The 27,500-nt window shown below is 36.6% G+C and overlaps 1 protein-coding gene across 6 annotated transcripts in view; it reads left to right on the top strand.

The window, feature by feature from the left end:
- Window positions 1-27,500, top strand: part of LOC135208664 (protein disabled-like) — a 196,794-nt gene that overhangs the window by 65,400 nt on the left and 103,894 nt on the right. For all 6 annotated transcript variants that reach the window (XM_064241092.1, XM_064241088.1, XM_064241089.1 and 3 more), the window contains one exon: window positions 906-1,847. In XM_064241092.1, coding sequence (XP_064097162.1) covers window positions 906-1,847 — 942 coding nt within the window. The remainder of the gene's footprint in view (window positions 1-905; window positions 1,848-27,500) is intronic.

The raw sequence follows: 27,500 nt of genomic DNA, 5'->3' as shown, positions 1-27,500 counted from the left end.
GAGAAGAAAAGGTTTTGTAGGCGCTGAAAACGACTAAATTTGTGTAGTGAAAGATGCAAGAATTGGCGTAACCTTTTCGTCAGTGTTGGATTGGCAGGACACTGGGAGAAAAATAGCCTTTCCAGGTTAAGGGGTGAGTGACTTCTCGGGGAGGAGGGGGAGAAGGGGGATGATACCCTCCTTTTTTTTGTGGAAGGCTTCAAAAGTGCCGTGCACCGTTGTCTTAACCTTTTTATACTATTTGTATTATTCATGTTAATAATAAACTTTCTCCTGATATGTTTTCGTTATTTAATTGATAATGATTTTACGTTATTGCAAGCTAATGAACTTTTTCCTGATTTGTTTATCGTCATTTTATTGTTAATGATTTGACATTATCGCCGGCTAAATGACTTTTTCGCCCTGTTGCATATGGATGTGATCTCTTGTGGAATATTAAATAGTATTACTTGCTCCTTATACGGCTGTGGATTCAGTTGGAGGAATCCTGGTTAGCTAGTTTGTTTTATCCGGTCCATAGAAATTTAATATTATTAATGTTAAATAGATCTTTCATTTCCTATACGTTTAGTCTTCTTGATTTATGATTTTGGATGCAAGTTTTTTTGGGGGGGTTAGGGCCTTGTGTTGATATTCAGAATATTTAACGGGACGTGGAATTTTTTGTCCTTACGTGTTCTCTCTCTCTCTCTCTCTCTCGTCTCTCTCTTCTCTCTCTCTCTCTCTCTCTCTCTTTTATATATATATATATATATATATATATATATATATATATATATATTATATATAGTATATATATATATATATAACACCCTATTTGCATACATGCTTACATACTTAATTGATTAATGTATTATGTATAATGTATAATTAATGAATTTTCTGTTCATTTGTCTTTACAGGCTGTGGGCCTGACGGGTGCGGTCGGGGTGGTGGCGTGGGCGGGGTAAAAGAGGGCGCCCCGCCGTTACCCTCACGCCCGCCGCCCTCCTTCTGCCCTCCTCCGCCCTTATCTTCGGACCAAGACTTACCTGACGGCTGGGCGCGCCTTAGCTGGGTGGCTCCACCGCCCCCGAGACAGACCAAGCAGCCCCTGCCTCACCCGCACCACACCACCTTCCACCTCCACCTGGCCAAGACCAAGAAGCTCGTGTCGCAGTCCTCCCTCCCGAGCATCCCACGCCCGCAGACGCCGCCCAACTCCTCGACCGCCGCCTGCAATACTGCCGCTGTTTCCACTACGACGTCTTCTTCCTCCTCCTCCTGCGCCCCCAACAACAACGCCCTCGGGAGCACCGAACACCTGTCCTCGACGACAACGTTCTCCGCCTTCAAGCAGTACCCCACCCACTATCCCACCCACCACCACCACCTCCCGCCGCCCACCGCCCCCGTGCAGCACCCGACCCACCACAAGCTCCAGCGCCCCTTCGCCAAGGACGCGACGCCCCCTTCGTCCTCCTCCTCCTCAACGCTGTCCCTCCACCACCACCACCAGAGTCACCCCGAAGAGGAGGTCCTGTGCGCCGAGAGCCGCCTGGTGACCAACTCCTGCAGCGGCAGCAGCGCCGGCAGCCTGAACAGCACCACCTGCGCCACCAGCGCCGCGGGCGGCGGCGGTGCTTCCTCCTCCTCCAACGCCAACGCCACCACCACCTCCTCCTCCGGCGGCGGCGGAGGAGGAAACAGCAACAACGCCCGCGCGACCACCAGCAGCATGAGTTCGTCCACAGGGGCGGCCGCCTCCTACAGCACCATCAGGCGAGGTCTCAAGGCCACCACTTCCAAGCTAGTCAACGCCACTTCCACCATCAGGAGGCCCACGGCTTCGTCTCTTGGCTCAGGTAAGGTAGAGGACGGACTCCTTGCACTTTTTAAACGTTTTTATTCTCTTATTCAAAATTTGCATGTCGTGGTCGTGTCTTGCTTCTTAAGAAAAAAAAATCTTACTCATAAATTATCTATTTATCTCAATTATCATTAACTCTTATAAATAATCTATTTATCTCAATTATCATTAACTCTCATAAATGATCTATTTATCTAAATTACCTTTTACTCATAAATTTCCTATTTATTTAAGTTATCTTTTATTCATAAATTATCTATTTATTTGAATTATCTTTTACTTTCATCAATTATCTTTATTTAAACTATCTTTTACTCTCATCAGTTATCTGTTTATCTGAATGATATTTTACTTTCATAAATTATCTATATATTTAAATTATTATCTTTTACTATTATAAATTATCTGTTTATCCACCCAGAAGTTTATTTTACTAAGTCTATCTCTCCATTTATTTTCTATTCAGTTAGCTCTTTCATTACTGATTCATTACGCGGCCCATAATTAGATTTAATGGATGATCTGTATATTAATGACTGTTGTGCATATGAATAAATTTAAAATGAATAATGACTCTTAAGAGGTACACTTGAGTTATTAGGTCTTGTTCATCGTTTACAGAATAATTTATATAACATTTGATTATGCTTTACTCAGCGAAAGTATCCTTGAAAATAAATGGATTGAATTACTGATACAATACTCGTCATTTATTACTTTTAGTTGTCTGAAAGGATAACTAGAGTTCCGGCTTTGTCTGTCCGTCCGCATTTCTTTAAGGTTAAAGTTAGCCATGATCGTGCGTCTGCCACCATATGGGCCAGGCCACCACCGGGCCGTGGTAAAATTTCCTGGGCCGCTGCTCTTACGGCTTTATACCGAGACCGTCGAAAGATAGACCAATTTTTCGTGGTCTTGATTATACGATGTACAGAAAACTGGATGTTTTTTTTATAGTATCAGAATATAAATTAGTCAACAAAATTACATTTGAAAGGAATAATAAGGAGATGGCAATCTTGAAACCGAATGGGAAATATATGTAGAATGAAACATCACTTCACCTTTACAGTTGATAATTTCGTCCATTACCGTATAACGAGTTGGTGGTTATTTAAATTACCGGTACATTACTGATGAGTATTAATGCTGATGAACAGAAAATGCTTTTTCTTTTAAATTGCCCGTATTGTTGTGGGCAGTTTTTTTTTTTCTTGCGTCTAATTTAGATAGCGTTATTGCTTTTGATTGGGGGAAAATGCTCATGATTGTATAATGATGATTCTCTCTCTCTCTCTCTCTCTCTCTTTTTAGGCGGGGTAGCGCCGTCAGTGCACCTCATGCGGTGCATTGTAGGCATTACTAAGGTTCTTTGCAGCGTGCCTTCGGCCCCTAGTTGCAACCCCTTTCGTTCCTTTTTACTGTACCTCCTTTCATAGTCTCTTCCTTCCATCTCACTTTTCACCATTTCCTCTATTAATGGATTCATAGTGCAACGTGTTGCGAGATTTTCTTCCTGTTACATCTTTCAAACCTTTTATTGTTAGATTCCGTTTCAATATTGAATGACCTCATAGGTCCCAATGTCTGGCCTTTGGGCATAATTCTCTCTCTCTCTCTCTCTCTCTCTCTCTCTCTCTCTCTCTCTCTCTCCTGTATTCATATTTAATTGCAGAATCTAGGAAGTAGTTTACCTTGTACGTGTATATAGCGTAACTGAATTAGGAGAAAGTTAACTTTTGTCAGCTCCTCACACGTCTACATACGCAGAAGTAGAAGTATTATGCAAATTCTCATAGGTACTACCACTGACCAGTGAGAGAGAGAGAGAGAGAGAGAGAGAGAGAGAGAGAGAGAGAGAGAGCCCTAGAAATATGGCTCTGATGCAGTGTAAAATGATAAGTTGCCTTTTCTTAGCTTGCCTTACAAACACATAGAAATAAAATGTTTGCTATTTTGTAAATAGAATTAACGCAAAATTGCGCATAATAAGTCAAATGAGCTTAAGAGGTTCACATAACTTGGAATACATTTGATGCCTTTGAAAATATACATTTGCGAGAATTGTGAAGATTTTCAACCCTTATTTAGTGACGTCCATTTGTATGTAAATGTGTACTTAGGCAGTAAATGGAATTTTATAGCTTTGATTTACTGGTAAATATAATTAAGGCTTTTCAAAAGATCATTCTCCAAATCACGTTCATCTTTTGCTTCTTTACTTCAGTGGTTGCGGAAGAAGTAATTATTATTTTAATAATTTTTTGCCTTAGTCTTGGGAAACTATTGTACGCTGTTTGCAATGGAGAAGCGGTCGTCTTTATGAGGCAAATTCCCATTAGTCTCTCTCTCTCTCTCTCTCTCTCTCTCTCTCTCTCTCTCTCTCTCTCTCTCTCTCATTTAAAGGTCATGCATTTAACTAGTGAACTTTGTAAACATCTCGTTCGTGAAGCCTACTGTGCTGACTTTTTTTTTGTAATTTATGTTTTGTGTGTGTGTGTGTGCAATACATATGTATATGTACACACACACACTATAGATATATATATATATATATATATATAATATATATATATATATATATATATATATATATCTATATATATATATATATATATATATATATATGCAGACACCAGGTGTCTCTTGAAGAGGAAATCAAATCGGCTGTGACTACCTCAGTCATTCCTCATTAACGGAATAAAAGATGAAGCCATTATGTAGAAAACTTAAGTAATTGACCGAGTCATACACCTACCCTAGAAGGTAATAATATGCACAGTTATATACACCCTTATATACACCCTGGGCGTCAGGACCTTTTAATGCCGTTTCGGAGACACTTTCAAATAAATCAATCGAGTTCACTTTTGGGGGAAACGAAGCTGGTGGTGGGAAGTCTTGTCAAATGCCATACCATTTTGAGTTTGTTGTAGCGGCTGGTGAGTTGGTTAATTGATTGGTTGCCTTGGTTAATTGGTTAGTTGGTTGGTTGGTTGACTGGTTAATTGGGTGGCTGACTGGTGGACGCGTGGGCTGGAATATGATGAGACCTTTCGGAGATTCGGCCGAAGCATCCTACTCTCTGCCCACGCGAGAGGAAAAGTGGGGAGATGTCATTAATGGCTGGAGATGATGATTAAGGGCCTCTCTCTCTCTCTCTCTCTCTCTCTCTCTCTCTCTCTCTCTCTCTCTCTCTCTCTCTCTCTGTTTAGGACATTCGAAATGTGAATGTGAATTGAGCGTGGTTTTCTATTTTGAAACACTTAAAAGGCTAGTCATTTTCATATGATTGGTGATAAAGGTAGTTGTTGTGCTCTTGTTTATTTCTGCAAATTTAACGAATAGTAATGATGATAATGGTAATTTATTATTTTTATTGTTTAAATTCTGCTGTGGATGTTTTGCTTTCTGTTTAAAAGAAATATTAAATTTATTATGCAATTCTTAAATAAATTACAGTTTAACTTTACATAATAGACAACTTAGGTTTGTTTATTTCTGCAAATGTAACGAATATTATTGATGATAATGGTAATTTATGATTTTTATTGCTTAAATTCTGCCGTGGATGTTTTGGCTTTGTTTAAAACAGAAATATCAAAGTTATTATGCAACTTTTAAACAAATTACAGTTTTTCTTTACATAATAGACAACTCAGATTTGTAGCCATGAAAAGAAGCACACAAGGGAAGTTCTGCTGACGGCGTTACGTGAAGGGTAGATATGGAAGGAAGAGAGAAATATGCTGAAAATTTGTCTGAAATATCTACTTAGATGAAACTATTGAAGAAGAGCATCCTGTGTCCGTAGAAACTTCAGATTAAGAATAGTCTTTCGACGCATTTGTTGTTTTAAAGATAGATCATCCGCTTAGTAGCATGACCTTTGTAATCATTCTGGTGTTTTGTATAGTTATGTTAACGCGCTATTTGTAAGTGAAAACCATTACTAAATTTTCTTAGTTTGTATGGATTATTTGCCACTCTTTATATTCATAAATAGAATCAAGGAAAACACTTTAGAAAAATTATTATTATTATTTCTTTACTTTGCGACTGCTGTAATGCTTCTAGTACACATACTTCATTCACTGTTTTCTTTTCGTTTTTATTAATAGACACAACAATCAATCAATCTATTAAGGATAAAGATCAGGTAGACGATTCTGTTTTTGTGAAATCGACAAGAGTTCCTTTGCATATGTAATACCATATGAAAGGATTACATTTATTAAACTTCCATAAAGGAGAGTTGGCTCAACATTTCATGTATATTATCTCTCTCTCTCTCTCTCTCTCTCTCTCTCTCTCTCTCTCTCTCTCTCTCTCTCTCTATTTATATATATATATATATATATATATATATATATATATATATATATATATATATATATACATATTACACACATTGTGTATGTATACGTGCACCCGTCCCCTGAGAGAGAGAGAGAGAGAGAGAGAGAGAGAGAGAGAGAGAGAGAGAGAGCGTGTAATAATTTCTCCGGTCGAAATCTTGTACCGACCCCAACCTATAAATGACGGGTCGAATCGGGTGCAACACCTGTTTTAAGCCGCAATCGAAAACGACCCTTGGGTGTGGGGAGAATAAGGAAGTCCCTTGTGACTTGCCAATGGGCAGGAAATGCCCCCGGGGCGTGTTAAGGATGGTGTGGGTATCCCTCGTACGTGGGCGGGAAACGGAAAGCGCCGTCGAGAGCGTAATTGGAGAAAAGGCTGCGGGTAGGGCGGCCTCCTTTCGATCTCAGGTGTTTTTTAAACGATGGCGGATGAAGTGCGAAGTCTGCAGTTGTTTGTACTACTACTACTACTACTACTACTACTACTCTACTGCAATTAATAGCATAAAGATGATTTGGTTGCCTGTTCATTACTATACTGCTGCTATTAATAATATTGCTGAATTTGGTTGCCTAAACATCAATATTATTTAGAGAAAATCATGTAGATTTTTCTTACGCATTATAAAGTGCATCGAATCGAAACGGCTGGTAATATATTGGTTGCGTTATTAGTGACATTATCATCATTGTTACAAAATCCACAATTATGTATTAAAATATATTTTTATTTAAATATATTTCATTAAAATATATTTCTATTTAAAATAAAGGCTTTGAAACACCTGAACGGTGTTCTTCATCTGTGTAGACGTTAAAATGTAATCATAGTTATTAGTATTAAACATACTGTAGATTGGTTTCCCGCAAGGAAATCACTTATGAAAAATCCTAAACAAATTGACAGCATTTACACATATTTACATTTTAATTAAGAGGTTTTTGCGTATTCGATTGTCATCATTAAAGTGACTGCTGTGGTGGTATTAGTTATTGCAAAGTCTGGTAAAGGTCTCTTGGTTTTTGTTCATATTGTGAAGAAAAAGCATCTTGCATTTCTCTTCTCAACAGCATTTTAGACGCCAGGTGAATTACAAACATTCGTTGATTTCAGCATTTGAAGTCCAGTGAGTCTGTATTTTGGCTTTTCTGGACCCAGCATTTACAATAATAATATTCGAGGTGAATGTTTTTTTTTTTTTTTTTTTTTTTTTTTTTTTTTTTTTTTTTTTCTTTCACCTTTACAAAGAAGTACGGTGTAGTTATTTTGTCTTTTTTGAAATTTCTATTTTTTTCGTTTTGCTTAACTTTATGTAGAGACTGTCAGCATTGACAATGCTTACTGTGTTATCTGTTTTTCATTTTTACGATAAAAGTGATATGTTCTCTTGTATGGAATTTTTGTGTTTGTCTTTGTGTAACAACTACTCGAAATATTTTATCAAAATATGGTCAATCTAATACACATCTCTCCATAAGAAATTGTCTCGGAATTCGACCATAGGACTTTATCCCCGTAGGGGGGTTAGTGCCGTCAGTGCGCCTCATTCGGTGCAATATAGGCTTTATTACTTAAGGTTCTTTACAGCGTCCCTTCGGCCCCTAACTGCAAGTACTTTCATTCCTTTTACTGTACATCCGTTCATATTCTCCTAATTCCATCTTACTGTCCGCTCTCTCCTAACAATTGTTACATAGTGCAACTGGGAGGTTTTCTTCCTGTCAATTTCAATGCTTGGCATAATGCCAAAATTCTATATAAATCAAAATCAAATCAAATCATATGACTTTATTAATGGTTGATCGTCATTATTGTATTTCACCCAGCAAAGATTCCAATGTTACTCTTTATTTTATTTCTTAAGCGCTAACTTTATTAAATACACAATCACTGCTACACTCCCGTTTTGGGTGGTTGTCTATCGAAGCGGCAACCTTTTCATTTCTTGGATCCACAACTGTGGTGTTTCATTAATTGTTTGATTACTGTTCGGGATTTCGTTATTATTATTATTATTATTGTAGACAGCGTTATTGTCGGTGATGCTGTTCTTGAATGGATCAGGATAATGAATGCTATGGGATATCTTACTGGCCTTGTTTTGGTCTTTGACAGTAGTATTGTTTATATCATGAGTTCTCCATCTACCACTGCTGAAAACTCATCACAGGGAATAGAAATACACTTTTTGACGTTTTTTTTTCTTTCTTTATTAGAATGTCACGAAATCCTTCATCTTTTACGAATATTCGGGCTATTGTCGTAGTTGAATTTGATTTTATCACCGGTTTCATCTGTCGAGTTGTTGAAATCTCATCACGTTTCCCAAGGAATTGAAATATTCTTTTTGATTTTTATGAGAATATCGCATATTCCATCATCTGTTGGAGAATTTTGGGGGGTATTTTTTTAATTTTTTGAGTGATTTTTTTTTCCAGTTGAAGAAAATTTTCTTCAGGATTTTTTTTTTTTGTGATTTTTTTTCTTTTTCCTGTAGGAGAAAATTTTCCTCATAATTTTTTTTCTTTTTTGTTTTTTTTCCTTTTTTTCCAGCTGGAGAAAATTTTCTTCAGCATTATCTTTTTCTTTTTTGTGTTTTTTGTTTTCTTTTTCCAGTTGGAGAAAATTTTCTTCAGGTTTTTTTCTTTTTTGTGCGATTTTTTTCCTTTTTTCCGGTAGGAGAAAATTTTCTTCAGTTTTTTTTCTTTTTTGTGCGATTTTTTTCCTTTTTTCCGGTAGGAGAAAATTTTCTTCAGAATTTCTTTCTTTTTTGTGATTTTTTTTCCTTTTTTTCCAGAAAATTTTCTTTAGGATTTTTGTTTTCTTGCGTGGGTTAGGTTATCTAGGTAAAGGAAGCAGCGTGTCCCGATAAATAGTCAATCACTTAGGGATGTGACACCTATATACGATCTCCTTGGTTGTAATCCCACCCTGCATGCCAAGCCCGGCGCTTGTAATTCAGTATGCTCACTAGACTGGGGCCGCTTCTAGTTCGTTTTGTTGACAAGATTTTGACGCCTGGAAGTTATGGGAGATCGCTCACGCCTCCTGGCGGAGGAGAGACAACAAGGTCTTTGGTTCGATGTTGTCAGGTATTGATGGTGTTTTTTTTTTTTTTTTTTTTTTTTTTTTTTTTTCAAAGCGCGTACGTGAAGGGATGGGTGCCGGGAATGGTAATTGGGGTGTAGATTCTTCGAGCTGCCTGCACCTCCTTTTCCCAGTAGTATATACCTTTCCTTCCTCATTTATCGTTCGCTATTAAGGTCTTCCTTTCAATTTTCCTCGTAACTCGTATGAATTATCAGGCCCTTTAGCCTATCACCTCATTTTTTCCACTTTTTCAACGTGATCGAACCATCGTAAAACACTTATCCATCCTTTCACAGACTTTGATTATATATATATATATATATATATATATAATATATATATATATATATATATATATATATATATAATATATATATATATAATATATAATATATATATATATATATATATATATATATATATATATATATATATATATATTAATTATATTGATATATATATAATATATATGTCAGTCTGTCTGGCTTTGTGCGTGCGTGCGTATTTGTTTATTTCTGCTCTCTGACACATTTATTGTTTTATGCTTCAGCTGAAGGTACCACATCGGATTATATCTAGACCACACTTTTCGTAAGGAATATTTTTTGTATTAGTTCATTCCATTTCATAGTGAATTGTGTTGTTCGAGACTTGATTCACAGTTGCTAGAAAGTTCTACGTAACACTGAATCAATTCAGAGGAAATGGCTAAATCCCAGGCTGATTGTTTACATGCACGAATTGCATGCGTGAACCGTATGATGTCAGCCGAATAATACGTTACGGAGGTACGCTTCAGCCGTTGGTGATTATTAGAGTTAAGATTTTTAGACTGCTGTGACTCGTGGAAGTTCATATGTCATTATATATATATATATATATATATATATATATATATATATATATATACATGATATAGAATATATATATATATATCTATATATATATATATATATATATATATATATATATATATATATATATATATATATATATATATATATCCTTGTGATTGTAGGTTTGGTATTGTAGCTAATGCAATACTGGTATTCGTAAGTCGTGGAATAAAGAACACTGTAGATAAAACAGATTCATGATTAATTGTTTTTTTTTCTACTATCTTTCATTGTGTCGTACACATGTTGAAATTCTTTTCTGATACACCAAGGTCACTTGCTTGACACTACGCAGTTTTGTGATAATTAAGGAAACACCCTCATTGACTGTATAAAGTGAAAAAATGTTGCTTTGTTAGAAGTGCGTTTTGTGATATTTGGCGTCACACGAGTATTTTCATCATCATATGTGACTTTGAAAATAATAACTGAAATTTCATGTCATACACTTGATAGTGAAAGTTTCTTTAAAAGAGCGTATGTATAGATCCACATCTTTAAAGAGAACTTCCAGTTATCCCAAATATTTTTCCGTAGATTCTCAGTAAGTGTATCAATATGACTGAACATCGTCCTGTTGCTTAAAAATAGAAGTCGAAATCTATTTTTAAATATGGATGGCGGTGCCCGTAGAGTCTCTCTCTCTCTCTCTCTCTCTCTCTCTCTCTCTCATGTAGACTGCTTTTAAAATTCTACGTCAAAGTGTGTCAAATACTGAAACGCATTGGTCCGGGTGTTGTATACATTATTATAATTTTGTTAACTTCTCCTTGAGAATAAGACGGTGTTTTTACATTAAATGTATTTTTCAAGATGTTCCCTGTAATAAGTATCCTGAATCCGGTTGAGTTCAGAGTCAGAGATTATTATAAAAAAAAAAAAAAATCTTGTTTTTGAAACTTGCGCGGTAATTGCAAATGTTTTCCAAGAAAGTTTGTGTCCTTGTGATAAGTTTGTATTGAAGGGTAAAAGCAGAAGTAGAGATTATGGTGAATGCAAGTTTCAGAAAACACGGAATTTTCTTAGAAATTGTCCTCTCTCTCTCTCTCTCTCTCTCTCTCTCTCTCTCTCTCTCTCTCTCTCTCTCTCTCTCTCTCTCTCTCTTTTAACTTAGGTAATGGGAAGCATAGTGTGCTTTTCATTACCTTGGTTTAAAAAGGGAAAGTGAGAGAGATTATATTTTATTCTGTTTAATCTTTTTCACGTTCTGTGTCACTTTCCGTATTTTTTTCACTTGCTCGTGAGAGAGAGAGAGAGAGAAGATTATATTTAGTTGTTTAATCTTCTTCACATTCTGTGTCACTTTCCGTATTTTTTTCACTCTCCTTTGACGCGCACACACACACACACGCACAGAGAGAGAGAGAGAGAGAGAGAGAGAGAGAGAGAGAGAGAGAGAGAGAGAGAGAGAGAGATTTTCTTGAATACGTAATCCTCGAGTGTTCCAACAACTATTATACGTAAATCTCATGTTACAAAATTTGCGCACACTTATGAGAGAGAGAGAGAGAGAGAGAGAGAGAGAGAGAGAGAGAGAGAGAGAGAGAGAGAACGCACTTCAGTAATGGGACGAAGGGGGCGAGAACACCTCTCAATATCGTTCTCGAGAATGAAAATGGTATACGTCAGTGGTCTTGTTGCACGGCCGGTGAAATTAATGAAGTCTTTGTGAATAGGAAACGTCGCTTGGTCTTTGGGAAGTTTTTGTGAATGGGAACGTCGTTTGGGCTTCATTTGGTGGAGTGGGGCGGGGGCGGGGGATTGGGGGGGGTGGGGGGGGGGGGTCAAGAGCGCGTATGCGCGCGTGGATGCACGTGCCCCCATTATTCCTCGAGAGTTGCACGAGACTCCAGTGGTCGCGAATTGGTTAGTCAAGTTTGGAGGAGGACTTAGAGAGGGAGGGTGTTTGAATATGTGTATGTATGTTTGTGGTTTGGTTGGAGGATTCGTTGGGGTAGGAGGTTGAAAATTGTTTGTCGGATTGTTGGGGGAAGGTTGTGGTTGGAGAAATATGCGGGTGGTGAATAGGCTCTTTGGTGGAGAGGTGGAGGAGAGAGATTTTAAGGGGGTAATCAGCCATGGTTGGTTGGAATCACGAGATTTTCCTCCTTGCATTACCGGTGATGCAATTTTCAGAATCTCTCTCTCTCTCTCTCTCTCTCTCTCTCTCTCTCTCTCTCTCTCTCTCTCTCTCACACACACACACACACACACACACACACACAGTTGTAACAAAGATAAAAATTGCTATAATTTGTCCGTGCGTAAAGACATTTTGATATCAGATTTCAAAGGTCCCAGTTGGCTGTCACAGTAAGGTCGATTTAATTGCCGTGGCATGTGTATACAGCCCATGTCTTTCATCTGCTGTAGACAGAAATAGTCAGGGAAAACAGTGAGAGAGAGAGAGAGAGAGAGAGAGAGAGAGAGAGAGAGAGAGAGAGAGAGAGAGAGAGAATGGTTTGCAATTCATCATGGCGCCTGGTAACTGGGTTTATTAGTTTACCAGTTTTGTTCAAGCTGGACATTTATGGTATGGGTGACCTTCGGTTCTGCGACGCCAAATGACGAGCGTTAATGTTGTCATAACATCGACAATTTGCATATATTAATTTGTCGTTTATTTTTTCGATAATTGTTGTAATTATAATTGTTTACAGGAATTGTTTCCACATTTCTCCTTGTTACGTATTACTTGCTTTTTAATTAACAGAGAATATCTCTTAACTTTTACTATGAACTTGCTTTTGATTCCTGTGCTATTAAAATATTTATTAGTATAATAATACGCTGTGCATTCTTATGATTTCATTGTATGTAGCATAGTTGGGACTTCGGAAGATCAAGGGAAGATGCAATGCATTACTACTGTAATGCAATTCTCCTTGTATTTTAATCATTTACTTATATTTTTTGCTAATTATTGATTTGTTAGTTTATTGTTTTTATTAACTAATGGTCTCATGTTTCTGTATTTCGCACAATCTTCTGTTACTTCTATTTAATGAACATCATATATTTGGGAAGCTGAAATATCAAGTCAGTGGCCGTCGAGGGCTTATTCCATATGAATAGGGTTCTTCTGATTAATAATAATAATAATAATAATAATAATAATAATAATAATAATAATATATTATATTCACTCTAGGAACCATTTCTTTCAGTTATTTCAATGGCTGGTTAAGGAATTAGCTCACGGGAATTCCTTAGTAAGAAAAAAATTAATAAAAAATAACGATGTAAAAGACCTTCCTCGCGTTTCTGGCTAGCGAAGATAGGTTTATTCCCATTGGCGATTAAGGAAACGCAATCCTTTCCTTTCCTTTCCTCTTATCCATTTTTCTTCCTTCCTTTGTTTCTTTCTTCCTCGCTTCCTTGGCATTGTTCTGGTCCATGTCGTGTGTCTAGGATTGAAGGTTGGTATTCTTTGGGGTTACACGGAGGTTTGAGAATGGTATTTATGTGAAACGCAACCGTGGGGTTCCCACCGGGGTCGAAAAGGGGTTGTATTTTGAAAGTTGAAGCATTGTCTTACTCCGGGGTTGCCAGGGTAACTGAAATGTAATTAGAATGCAAATTTGCTTGTAGCCTTTGAGATTGGAGTTTGTTACTCTGGGGTTGCTGGTGCAACTAAAGTATAATTAGAATGCAAATTTGTTAGTAGACTTTGAGAATGGAGTTTATTTAAAGTATAAGAATATGGTTCCTTCCGAGTCGAAAATTTGGGGTTACGTAGAGAATGGAAGCAATGGCTTGATTACGGTTTGATAGGATTGCCTTGGGGTTGAGGAGTTGAGGAGAGTTTTTCAGCAGGGGGTTGTAGAATGGGGTTACTTACTTGGGGTTGAGTAATGTTACTTTTAAAGTTTGCTTAAATATACAGCAAAGGTGGATATCAGCGTATGAGTTTAAAGTGGTGTCATTGGGATATTTTGAGTTGAATAGTAAAAGATGAATTAAAATTAGTACGTAAAACTTTTAAAAAGTGAATAAGAAAAAGATTATACATTTTATGCATTTTTACCTATTTCCTAACGAAGCATTGTGCTTCTTGTGTCTTCCTTGTTTTTAATTTAGTTACTGTGCCGTCTAGACAGAGTTTCTTTAAAGATTTCAAGAGTAGGGGGCTGCCTTTGGAGCAGGGGGTTATATTGGTTACCTCTCCACCTCCTGACCTCTCCCCTCTCCCTTTTTGAGACATATTATTAAGTATTGATCTCGAGTTCAGTCGTTGCATACTGTTCGTACCGGGCAGGTACTGTCGTCTGCAAATGCAACTTCATAATTTCTTGATTTTTATTATTTATTTATTTATATATTTATTACTTTTTTTTGTCAGTGAAGGTATAGGTATCATGCTTCATTATAGTATTTACCCTAAGCTAAATGAATATTTTTTTTTTTACCCTTCGACCTCATTTTCTGAGGTAATTATTATATTTATAAATAACTAATTTTTTATTAGTACTACCTTCATCATTTTCAAGATTAGTACTTGCCTGGAATATATTCTTCATATAGACTACTGACGAAAATCTTATAATAGCATGAGTCACTGAAATGGTGATGAAATCCCCGATGGTGCATGTATGAATATATATTTTGAATATATATTTACAATGCACCATTGTGGATATCTTCGCCATTATTATTATTATATTATATTACGTGTAAACACAGTTACCATTCCTCGGGATTCGTACCTGAAGTCTTAGCGCTTAATAGGTACATGCGTGGACGCAGGTTTGTTAAACAACACATACTTCTGTGCGTTTAATCTTGTACTTTAGCCGACATACCGCAGTACTTAAGTACTTTATCATTCGCTCATGGTCATAATTATTTCCGCGAACCGTAATAGCCGAGTAAATTAGTACTGAGTAATGGTTGATACTCTCAGTTAACATTGTTGGGGGCAAAAGTGATTGCAGTGGATTTTGCAGAATTCATCAGATAAATCAGGATCCGGAATTCGAGATCCTGAGTAAGTTGAAAATATGTAAATATGTTTAGATGCGCATAAATTACTCATTTCATTCATAAGTATGAATGAATATCTATTCACCGGGGGGAGAATGAAGACACAAATGCGCGCACACACACACACACACACACACACACACCACACACTATATATATATATAATATATTCTATATTTTTTTTTTTTTGTAATAATAAAATAGATATTCTATAATATAATATATTAGTATATGTAATTTTTTTATGTATGTATATGGCCTGGAAATAAAGCTGAAACCGGTCAGGGCCCTCACCCAGTCTCTCATTTGTTTCTCCTGTGGGGATGTAAGATAAACGAATTACGTGTAATAATCATATATATATATATATATATATATATATATATATATATAGAAGAATCATAGGGGTAGCAGACCCGACCAACATCCAGGATGAAGAGGTAAAGGCATGTCTTTCACACGTATCGTTTATTACACCGACGTTTCACATCACATGATGCATCCTCAAGGCTGGAAATTATATATATTAAGAATACTAAAATCATCACTCTCATCATAAAAAATCTAAAAAGCACAACAGATATTTGACATTTACAAATACAAATTAAAACGAGAACTTGAAAGGATCACCTACCAAGGTAAGAGATAAAAAGTGACTAAAAAGGCAGAGAAAATTAACATAAGAAAAGGACTAAACAGAACGTGGAGAGTAAACAAACAGGCAGTTATGGTAAAAATAGTTGCGTGGAACAGGCAGTTATGCTAAAAACAGTTGTGTGGACGACGATTGGGTATTTAGTTTTGGTACCCTGGTCTTAATAAGAAGGGACTCCAGCACCATCAACTCGTCGTCTCTACTTGCTGATCCAATAATCTTAAAATCATTGATGTCCAAGCGGGCACCACAGATCTGAGTGTGATTCCGAATATTAGATAATTCGGGATTGGACAATCTGCATCCTGTCCTAAAGCTGACACCTTGATGGGAGCAGAAACGGACCCTGAGAAGCCTCCTTGTACATCCAACGTAGGTTCCCAGACTACATCTGGGACAGGTATAATTTATAAACAAATGTTGGATGTCAAGGAAGGCTCAGTCTGTCCTTCACTCTGAAAAAAGAACGTATACTTAGAGGATTTCGTGGGATCAACTTCAAATTAACTGCTGGCAGTTCGTTATGAATTAAATTCATGAATTTCTTTTTAAAGCTTTTATCGTGAAGGAAAGGGAACTTAGCATAAATACATAACTTTGGAGCGGTATATATGGGAATAGGCGGTTTCATTTTAGTGGTTAGGAGCTTATTAAGGACTCTATGGAAATAATGGGATGGAAAACAATTATTGCGGAAGAAATTTGCCAAAAACTCCACTTCTTTATGAAAAGTTGTCCCGGTGGAAGTCAGAGAGTATGCCCTGTGGAGGAGGGTAGGGAGAGAATTCAACTTGAAATTTAAATTGCATGAACTATAAAAATTGGAGCCCAACCCTGTAAAAGTATTTTTTCCTATGAATGCTGGTTTGAAACCCATCTCCCTAGTGACACGTACATCAAGAAATGATAGAGAGTTGTGAGTTTCTTTCTCTACTGTAAACTTTATATTGGGGTGTTGAGCGTTAATGAATTCTAAAAAGGAGTCGGCGTTAAAATCGTGTTTAAACAAGGCAAAGGTGTCGTCTACATACCTCTTATAAAATAATGGGTGAAAACTAAGGGGGCAATTGTCAAATACTGTCTCCTCCAGGGAGTTCATGAAAATATTGGCGAAGGTAGGGCCCAAAGGGCTTCCCATTGCCATCCCCTCCACCTGTCTGAAACAAAAATCATGAAAAATAAAGACTGTGTCCCGCACGGGCCAATTCTAAAGTTTGCTTAAATAAGTGTCTATTAAAACCAGTTTAAAACAAATGGGAATCATGGGTGATGGAAAAACAAGTTTTTGTTAAGATATGATCTCGATCGTCTCCTCAACAGGAACATTAGTGAACAGGGACTCTACGTCGAAACTGACCATAAAAAGGTCGGAGTCCTGTATTAGGATATCCTCCTTGAAATCGGCAGCGCTTTTCACGTTATAAGCATTATTGGTGAGCGGTTCCAACAATGGAACCAGATACTTAGCACTAATGTTCCTGTTGAGGAGACGATCGAGATCATACTTAACAAACTTTTTCCATCACCTGATTCCCTTTTTAACGGTTTTAATAGACACTTATTTAAGCAAACTTTAGAATTGGCCGTGCGGGACACAGTCTTTATTTTTAATGATTCTTGTTTCAGACAGGTGGAGGGGATGGCAATGGGAAGCCCTTTGGGCCCTACCTTCGCCAATATTTTCATGAACTCCCTGGAGGAGACAGTATTTGACAATTGCCCCCTTAGTTTTCACCCATTATTTTATAAGAGGTATGTAGACGACACCTTTGCCTTGTTTGTTTTTACACGATTTTAACGCCGACTCCTTTTTAGAATTCATTAACGCTCAACACCCCAATATAAAGTTTACAGTAGAGAAAGAAACTCACAACTCTCTATCATTTCTTGATGTACGTGTCACTAGGGAAGATGGGTTTCAAACCAGCATTCATAGGAAAAATACTTTTACAGGGTTGGGCTCCAATTTTTATAGTTCATGCAATTTAAATTTCAAGTTGAATTCTCTCTCTACCCTCCTCCACAGGGCATACTCTCTGACTTCCACCTGGACAACTTTTCATAAAGAAGTGGAGTTTTTGGCAAATTTCTTCCGCAATAATTGTTTTCCATCCCATTATTTCCAAAGAGTCCTTAATAAGCTCCTAACCACTAAAATGAAACCGCCTATTCCCATATATACCGCTCCAAAGTTATGTATTTATGCTAAGTTCCCTTTCCTTCACGATAAAAGCTTTAAAAAGAAATTCATGAATTTAATTCATAACGAACTGCCAGCAGTTAATTTGAAGTTGATCCCACGAAATCCTCTAAGTATACGTTCTTTTTTCAGAGTGAAGGACAGACTGAGCCCTTCCTTGACATCCAACATTGTTTATAAATATACCTGTCCCAGATGTAGTCTGGGAACCTACGTTGGATGTACAAGGAGGCTTCTCAGGGTCCGTTTCTGCTCCCATCAATGTTGTCAGCTTTAGGACAGGATGCAGATTGTCCAATCCGAATTATCTAATATTCGGAATCACACTCAGATCTGTGGTGCCCGCTTGGACATCAATGATTTTAAGATTATTGGATCAGCAAGTAGAGGACGACGAGTTGATGGTGCTGGAGTCCCTTCTTATTAAGACCAGTGTACCAACACTAAATACCCAATCGTCGTCCACACAACTGTTTTTAGCATAACTGCCTGTTCCACGCAACTGTTTTTACCATAACTGCCTGTTTGTTTACTCTCCACGTTCTGTTTAGTCCTTTTCTTATGTTAATTTTCTCTGCCTTTTTAGTCACTTTTATCTCTTACCTTGGTAGGTGATCCTTTCAAGTTCTCGTTTTAATTTGTATTTGTAAATGTCAAATATCTGTTGTGCTTTTTTAGATTTTTATGAGTGAGTGATGATTTTAGTATTCTTAATATATAATTTCCAGCCTTGAGGATGCATCATGTGATGTGAAACGTCGGTGTAATAAACGATACTTGTGAAAGACATGCCTTTACCTCTCATCCTATATATATATATATATATATATATATATATATATATATATATATATATAATATATATATATAAAAAAAAATTAAATGTATATATAATTATGTGTGTGTGTGTGTATGTATATAAACACTGTAAACACATTCTCCTGTGAGTGTTGCCAGGGTGAAGTTCTAATATACTGTAGGTTATTTATTGGTGTAATAACACACGCTCATACGCACCAAATCTTACAGTTAATGTATATACCCATCCCAAACTAAAGTTTAGATTCGCGTAGTTTCGACACGAGCTTCATTACTGGGAACGCTTTCACGAGATTAGGATGAGGAATAGAGCCATTGAAAGGCATAATTACCCTCATAAACATTGATTTGATTCGCTGTGACCCAAATAGAAATGTGCTATTTTACGTTAATCTAATCAATGATTCGAAATGAATTGTTATTGGGTTATGCCATTCTCCAGCGTCCACCCCCCACCCCCCCCCCCCACCCCCCACCGCCCCCACATTCCTCTATCGTGGAATGACTGTTGTATTATTTCTAAAATTACCCATACGTTATAAGACATGGTATAATAGTTCGGTTGGCTTGCAGCTACAACCGAGTTGTGACTTATGCTTGTGAAATAATTGTAACGATTCTCATCACGTTATTTAGTTGTAATAATTAGATATTTGATGCTTAGTGAAGTCACAAGAAATCACCATTTTTTTAACCGTATTGCCTATGGTTATTATTATTATTCGTAAGCCTGTGATTATGGTTATTATCATTCTTAATAATTCTTAATTATTAACAATTATTTGTTATAATTACCGTGTAGACTTCTCTGCCAGCGGGTATGATAGGTCACATTGAGGCCTAATAGACACCGAAATGATTACTTAGTTTAATGGATTATATGCGGTTAATCATTTAGATTTTTATTTATTTATTTATTTATTTTTTATTTGAATATAGATATTATTGTCTTTCCACGTTACCTGATCTTTCCAAGCTGAGAATTACGTTAAGCCGGATTTGTTCCCAAAGGAATTAGGAGTGGATGGAATTTCCAGATGAATTTGGCAGTCTTTTAAAATACAAGAATTATTGAAATTAACCGTTTACGTATGATAGGAGGATAAGAGAAGTTGGTAATTTATACCAGATCGAATGGCTCGGGAAATGAAATAGAAGATTAAATACCGAAGGTAGAGAAAATGTTGAAGAATAAAAAGATATGTTAGTAAAGAAGAGTCAAGCATTGGATATTGTGGGAAATGAATCGGAAATTGAAAGGCAGGATAAATGAACCAAAATCCGGAGAGAGAGAGAGAGAGAGAGAGAGAGAGAGAGAGAGAGAGAGAGAGAGAGAGAGAGAGAAACATTTATATTTCAGTGGGTGAAAGAGAGGAGATTCCAAGAAAAAAAAGTAAGATGAATCATGAAATGAGAATGGAAAAATCAAAATTTGATCGTAAAACAAAAGTTAGAGAATCATGGAAAATGTAAACAAAGTTAGATTGAAATCAAATGGAAAATTGTAAACAAAAGTTAGATGAATCATGGAAAATGTAAACAAAAGTTAGATGAATCATGGAAAATGTAAACGAAAGTTAGATGAATCATAGAAAATGTAAACAAAAGTTAAATGAATCATAGAAAATGTAAACAAAAGTTAGATGAATCATGGAAAATGTAAACAAAAGTTAAATGAATCATAGAAAATAGATAACATGAAAATTGTAGATGAATCATGGAAAATGTAAACAAAAGTTAGATGAATCATGGAAAATGTAAACAAAAGTTAGATGAATCATGGAAAATGTAAACAAAAGTTAGATGAATCGTGGAAAAGTCAAAATGTAAACAAAAGTAGATGAATCGTGGAAAATGTAAACAAAAGTTAGATGAATCGTGGAAAATGTAAACAAAAGTTAGATGAATCATGGAAAATGTAAACAAAAGTTAGATGAATCGTGGAAAATGTAAACAAAAGTTAGATGAATCATGGAAAATGTAAACAAAAGTTAGATGAATCATGGAAAATGTAAACAAAAGTTAGATGAATCATAGAAAATGTAAACAAAAGTGAGATGAATCATGGAAAATGTAAACGGGAAAGCAAAATATAATTGTGACGTATAATAAAATAATTGTAAATTATAAATTACTGTAGGAACCACTGAGGGAAATAATGAATAGTTAAATGAAAGATCGACGGAGATTTTTTTTTTCCTTTCCGATTACAAGAAACTTGTAATATAGGCCTTTAATCTAACCGTAGGCCTGTTACCCGTTCCTTTGAACCAGGCGTTTAAACTTCTGAGAATTCGGACAGAGTAAAACCCACCAGTAAAAGAAACAACGGAAGCTTGGAAGAGAAATAGAGATAAATGAACTTGGTTTCTTGAGGTAGTTTGTTTCTGTCATTCTTATCCGTTTTCCTTCTACCATCCTTATCCCCCCCCCCCCCTCGCTAACCCATTCCTGGCCTCCTCCCTCCCTCCCTTCTGTCCACAGTGCCCCCCCCCCTCCCTCTGTGGTATGCGGGTCAATAAGCGTCTGTGAGACCCGGGCAACAATTCACCTTCCGCTGGTGCTTGCTTTTCTCCGGCCAGAGCCGTTGCATTTTTTAGGGAGCTGGTCTCTCTTTTTGGCCCACCTATCCTCCCCCCCTCCCTCCTCCTTCTCCCCTCCCCCCGTACCCCTCCTCACTCACCTCTCCCTCCTCCCTCCGTTTCCTCCTCTTCTCACCTGCTTCTTCTTTATCCTTCCACCTGCGTAATGGGCTGAACACAGACTCTCTCTCTCTCTCTCTCTCTCTCTCTCTCTCTCTCTCTCTCTCTCTCATTTCGGTTATCCGGGCTTAAGGCTTTTAAACACTTTTTCTCCAGCGAGGATGTTATTAATAGCGTAACAAATGTTTTTCTGGACTATTTCTTAAGACAATGAAATGAGGAGTTTTTCTCCTTCGTTTCCATTCGTTTCCTGTTACTTTCAAGATCCAATATTAGTTTGTCTAGTTTAACTACTTTTATGATTAGGTAACCATGACTTGCATTTTTGTTTTAATTCAAATCTTTCATTTTCATTTAGGTGTGAACCTTACAAACTACTACTACTATGTTGTTGTTGTTGTTTTTGTTGTTGTTGTTGTTGTTGTTGTTGTTGTTGTTGCGGGGTAGGAAAGGTCTATGAAAGGTCATAAAAAGGTCTAAAAAAAGGTGTTTCGCGCTGAGTTAAAGAAACAGGAATTTTAGGGTAAGATATTTATTATTTGTTTATTACAATGAAAATGAAAAAAAAATTATAATGTGCATGTTAGAAAGTACAGAAAAATTATTTTTAATCGAATTTACCGTATTTATTGTCATTTTCGTTGGTGAAACAACACGCTATTTGACCGTAGATTCTAGCACATTTTAATTTACTCTGAAAATTAGGAATATAGTGTTTACAACTTATGAGTGAGCTGGAGGTCGGATCATGCCTTGTTCTTATCAATTCTTAATTATTTGTGATAACTACCTTAAGAATTCTTAGCGAGCCTCTATGGGTCACCTTGGGGCCTAAAGTCACCGATGTTATCACTTACATTAAATCAGTAAGTTTAAGAATTAATGGTCTTAAAAAAAAAAAAAAAAAAAAAAAAAAAAAAAACAAAAAAAAAAAAAAAAAAAAAAAAAAAAAAAAAAAAAAAAAAAAAAAAAAAAAAAAAAAAAAAAAAAGCTTTTCATCTCCATTTCCCTATTTGAATTTCAAAGAACATTCTTACACCGATTTCCGAAAAGTGTTACTCAAGATCCTTCACCGGTTTTAATAACATCATCCTCGCTGGAACTCGTGGATTGTAGATTTTAGGAAAATATCCTTCTCTCTCTCTCTCTCTCTCTCTCTCTCTCTCTCTCTCTCTCTCTCTCTCTCTCTCCACGGACTAAGGTTGCTGAAACTTACGGATTACAGATATTAAAAACTCTCTCTCTCTCTCTCTCTCTCTCTCTCTCTCTCTCTCTCTCTCTCTCTCTCTCTCTCTCTCTCTCTCTCTCTTCTCTCTCTCTCTCTCTCTCTCTCTCCAAGAGAACAGTTTACTGAAGAGCAAGGCCAAGAATTGGCACGAAATACAGGGAGCTATTACGACATGCACTCTGGCGTAAGATGGGGAAAGGGTCATTACCCGACAAAGTGTTCCTCTCACGCTCCCCACTTTATGTTTGCTTTTATTTCCTGAGGAAGAAGAGTCTCTCTCTCTCTCTCTCTCTCTCTCTCTCTCTCTCTCTCTCTCTCTCTCTCTCTCTCTTCTAGCAAATAAATGTTACCGGAACTGTCCTGGATAACAGATACTCTGTTTCTGTTACGAAAAATATCCCCCCTCTCTCTCTCTCTCTCTCTCTCTCTCTCTCTCTCTCTCTCTCGTGTTCCTTTTTTGTTGTTGGAAGGAAAGGTTTTCATATATTTTTTTGTTATTGCTTTATTTTTTAGACGGAGTATACACGCACACTTCCATTGTTTACATGCCGTTTTTTTTCTTTTAGAATGAAAATAACCATTTGCAGTATATCAGAAGACAGAAAGGAATGCTTATGATTTCACATTTGTTTCCTTCGTATAGATGAATACTGTTTTCCATTATTTATTATGCTTTACTTTCATAAGTAATTTTGTATCCTGTGTAATGTAGGTACTGTGGTTGCATCAGTAATTCTGTATTCTGTTTCTTATACTGTACTCACTTAAGTCATTTTGTATTCTGGATATGTGAACGATTGTCAAATGTTTTAGCATCGGCGGAGGTACTACAGTAGTAGTAGTCTAGTTCTTGTTTATAGTGTACTTAAGTAAATTAAATGATTAACCCTAGGAAGAGTTACAGATGATGACAGAGTAACAGAATCATGGTGTCTGATAGGAAGATTCTTTACTAAAGTAAAAGAAAGCTGTTTAGGAAATCAGCCAAATAAATATTTTCTGGCGTCGCTGCTGCCAGTGATGTGAACGGGAGAGCTTTTTGGCTTTATTACAATCGGAACAGGGGAGGTAGCTTCGAGGTAATCAGTCAAGCGCCAGGAAAGAACGTGAAACGCACTTAATGTCTTTTGTTATTAGAAGTATTGTCACTGAAACTGTGACCTTTTTATTTATAAAGTATCCATTCAGTCCTTTAGCCACGTAGGTGAGTAAGCGCCTCAGTGGCGTGATCGGTATGGTCTTGACCTGCCACCTCAGTTGATGCGAGTTCGATTCTCGGGCATTCCATTGAGGGGCTAGAGATGTGTATTTCTGGTGACAGAAATTCACTCTCGACGTGATTCAGAAGTCACGTAAAGCCGTTGGTCCCGTTGCTGAATAACCACTGGTTCCATGTAACGTAAAAACACCATACAGACAAACAAAAACTTAGAAGAGTAGTGCCGTCAGTGTACCTCATGCAGTGCACTGTACGCATTATTTAAGTTGTTTGCAGCGTCCCCTCGGCCCTAGCTGCAGCCCTTTTAATTCTTTTTACAGTAGCTCCGTTCACATTCTCTTTCTTCCATCTTACTTTCCACTCTCTCCTAACAGTTGTTTCATAGTTCAACGGCGAGTTTTTCCTCATGTTTGACCTATCAAACCTTCTTTTCTCTCATTGGCCTAAATCCTATATTCTCTTCTATACAGAACTTTAATTAGTATAAGCATATTCACTCGGTGATTTACAACAGCTTTTTAATTGACAAATTCTTCTCTCACCTCATAGATACTTGTTCAATTTATCTTGTCCTTAGGAGCGTCTTTTTATTCAACTTTTTATTTTCATGTTTAAGCCTTATCTTCCAGTAGGTCGTATAGAGATGCCTTGGAAAAATAATGTATTGTTACGATATCTATTTTATTTTACTTTATTACTTTTTATTTTATTTTATACGAATACTTTTTTCTGTAGCAACGTTTTCAAGAACTGTTTGGGAATTGGTCTCCATGCTAATGATGATGAATTTTTTTTTTTTTTATGATAGCTTCGTCTCCTTAAACAATTTTTTTGTCACTATCTTATGCTACTTACGATGCTCCGCGAGTAATATGACGGATATTCAGTTTTTAATATCCGATGAAATATGAGGGTAGGGGATTTTCCCTTATGAGCAACACAGGATAAGGATTCGGGCCGAGATAGGTTAATTTGAAGGCGTAGCTTATGAGAGAGAGAGAGAGAGAGAGAGAGAGATTCGTACGCATTATTTTTGCGGTTATCATCTCGTAGTTGTGTATGATGGAAGAAAATGTGTTAATTTCCAAGAAATGACTTTTAATTCCAACTCAAGTGTTACTTCATAGGGGGTTTGGGTGATTTAATTGGGCCTTAAAGGGGAAATTTACTCATCTATATATATATAATATATATATATATATATATATATATATATATATATAGATATATAATATATTAACGCTTAGAAGCGAAGATGATAAGGCGAAAGCCTGAACATACATACATGCATATGTTAATACATAAACTTATTCATGTATTTACGTCAGTACGAGCCTTTTTATATACTCGCACAGGAAGTTGAGTTTTGAGTTTTTAAATAGTAAGGTATGTTTCGTAGTATGTTTGTGTATGTGAATGTAATTTGGAATGAGCATTTATTCATTTTTTGTGGGTGAGTGAACGTGAGTGCACTCGAAAGTCTCTCTCTCTCTCTCTCTCTCTCTCTCTCTCTCTCTCTCTCTCTCTCTCTCTCTCTCGTAACGAACACTGCATTAACAATGACCTTAGCTGTAAAACCATTGAAAGGAGAGACGCGTTTTAAGAGATTAGCTAATGCTGCGCCAATCTCTCGGAATATATTAACTGGTTTTAAGCTCCTTTTTGAAGCGTAAACATTCTCGATAGAGTGGTCGAGTTACTTTAGCATGTTCATTGGAGCATTTAAACCTCTGGTTCGTCAGATTTCAGTTGTAAATGTTTGCTCTCTCTCTCTCTCTCTCTCTCTCTCTCTCTCTCTCTCTCTCTCTCTCTCTCTCTCTCTCTCTCTCTCTCTCTCTCCAGATAAAAGTTCCTGGAGCTGATGGGTTAGAGATCTTGGAAAAAAAATATAATTTGTGAATCTCTCTCTCTCTCTCTCTCTCTCTCTCTCTCTCTCTCTCTCTCTCTCTCTCTCAAAACGTCAAAAATATATACCATTAAAACAGGAGTACCTCGACAAGGGAACCTTTCGGTATTTGTTCAGCAAGTAGGCAGTGAGTAGTCACTTTGATTACTGTTTGTAAGTAAGTTGATTAATTTGGAGTTCTATTCCATTACGCCAGAATTAAATTTGGTGCATTTTCATTCACCCCAAATTTATTAGAATTTTAATAGATTAAAACAAAAACGCACTGATATGATTTACAGTCAGTGTTTTCAATAATTTTCTGAAGAATTATGACTTATAGTACCTACTTTTTAGATGAACCTTCTTATGCACGATAACTTTGTATCGCATTAGAAATTTATAAGTGGATTTTCTTGCAACGACCCAAGGCGTGTTTACCAAGACTGGGGTTTATATATTCATGCCGCCCTCATACTGAGTAGGAGTACGAGGAGTAGGAGGTGGTGGTAGTGGGGGAGGTGGAAGGAAGGGGGGGGGGGTTGTTTGTAATTTCGGGTCCTAATGCATATGTAAAGAGAAGCGAAAGATGATGTATGAAATCGTTCAAGCATGTCTGAAATAAATTGTAGGTCGTGGAATGAAAATTCATACACTTTTCTTTAACATTTTTCTTTTGGGGTTGAAGCCCTCACTTCTTCCCTTCCCTACTTCTATTTATTATTTATTTATTTTTTTACGTGGGCTACATAAGGTATTTGGTTCCCTAGGTTACCATCCTCGTTGGTTACTGTATTAATAGATAAAGCAGCGTAGATTCCTTGTATGATACTCTTGAAATGTTATTTAAAAAAAAAAAGTTATGATACTTTGTGATTTGTGTTTTCGCGTGAGATGGGCCCCTTTGTTTTGTCTGTTGTTTTTTATCTATTTATTTTTATTTTATCAATCAGCCAAAGTACTGTTGTATACATCTTAATATAACCTGAGGTTGTAATCAATAGAGTCATTTAAGGACATTGTAGCTTGGCGGTACCAGTCAAAAATACATTAATCATTTTTTTTTTCACTGTAGTAGGTTGGTTTCCTTTTTATGAAGTGCATGTGCTCTACGACTCTCCCACCTTGTTTGGATGACCACAATATATCGTAAAAATATATTTTTGAAAGGACACGTAATAAACTCGGGAGGCTTATGAAAATGACTTTTGATGCATGAATTGCTATATAGCTGTATCTCCTCAGTTGGGTCTCTCAGAACAGAAAGTAATCTTAGTTTGATGAAAATAATATTTTGTATTATTTTTTTTTAGCTATGAGCCTTTTTGAAATTTATTATGAAAGTATCAGAATTTATTTTGTATTGTTCGATCTTGCATTTTTTTTTCTATTTTTGTCCTTTCTGTTCCTTAGATTTGCTAGTAATTTTCCATTCAAGAGATTTTGTGTATGAAATAGCATCATTCCATAAGATAGTGTTACCTCGATGGTATTTTTTTTTTTTTTTTTTTTTGTTTTTTTTTTGCTATCGAGAACATGATTGAGGATAATGGATATTGCAGCTGAATGGATGTTGACGGCTAATTGATAATGTGATGGTGAGGGCTCA

Source organism: Macrobrachium nipponense, chromosome 35, assembly GCF_015104395.2.
Source record: "Macrobrachium nipponense isolate FS-2020 chromosome 35, ASM1510439v2, whole genome shotgun sequence".
NCBI classification, from domain to species: domain Eukaryota; kingdom Metazoa; phylum Arthropoda; class Malacostraca; order Decapoda; family Palaemonidae; genus Macrobrachium; species Macrobrachium nipponense.
This window is presented reverse-complemented; position numbering and strand designations above follow the sequence as displayed.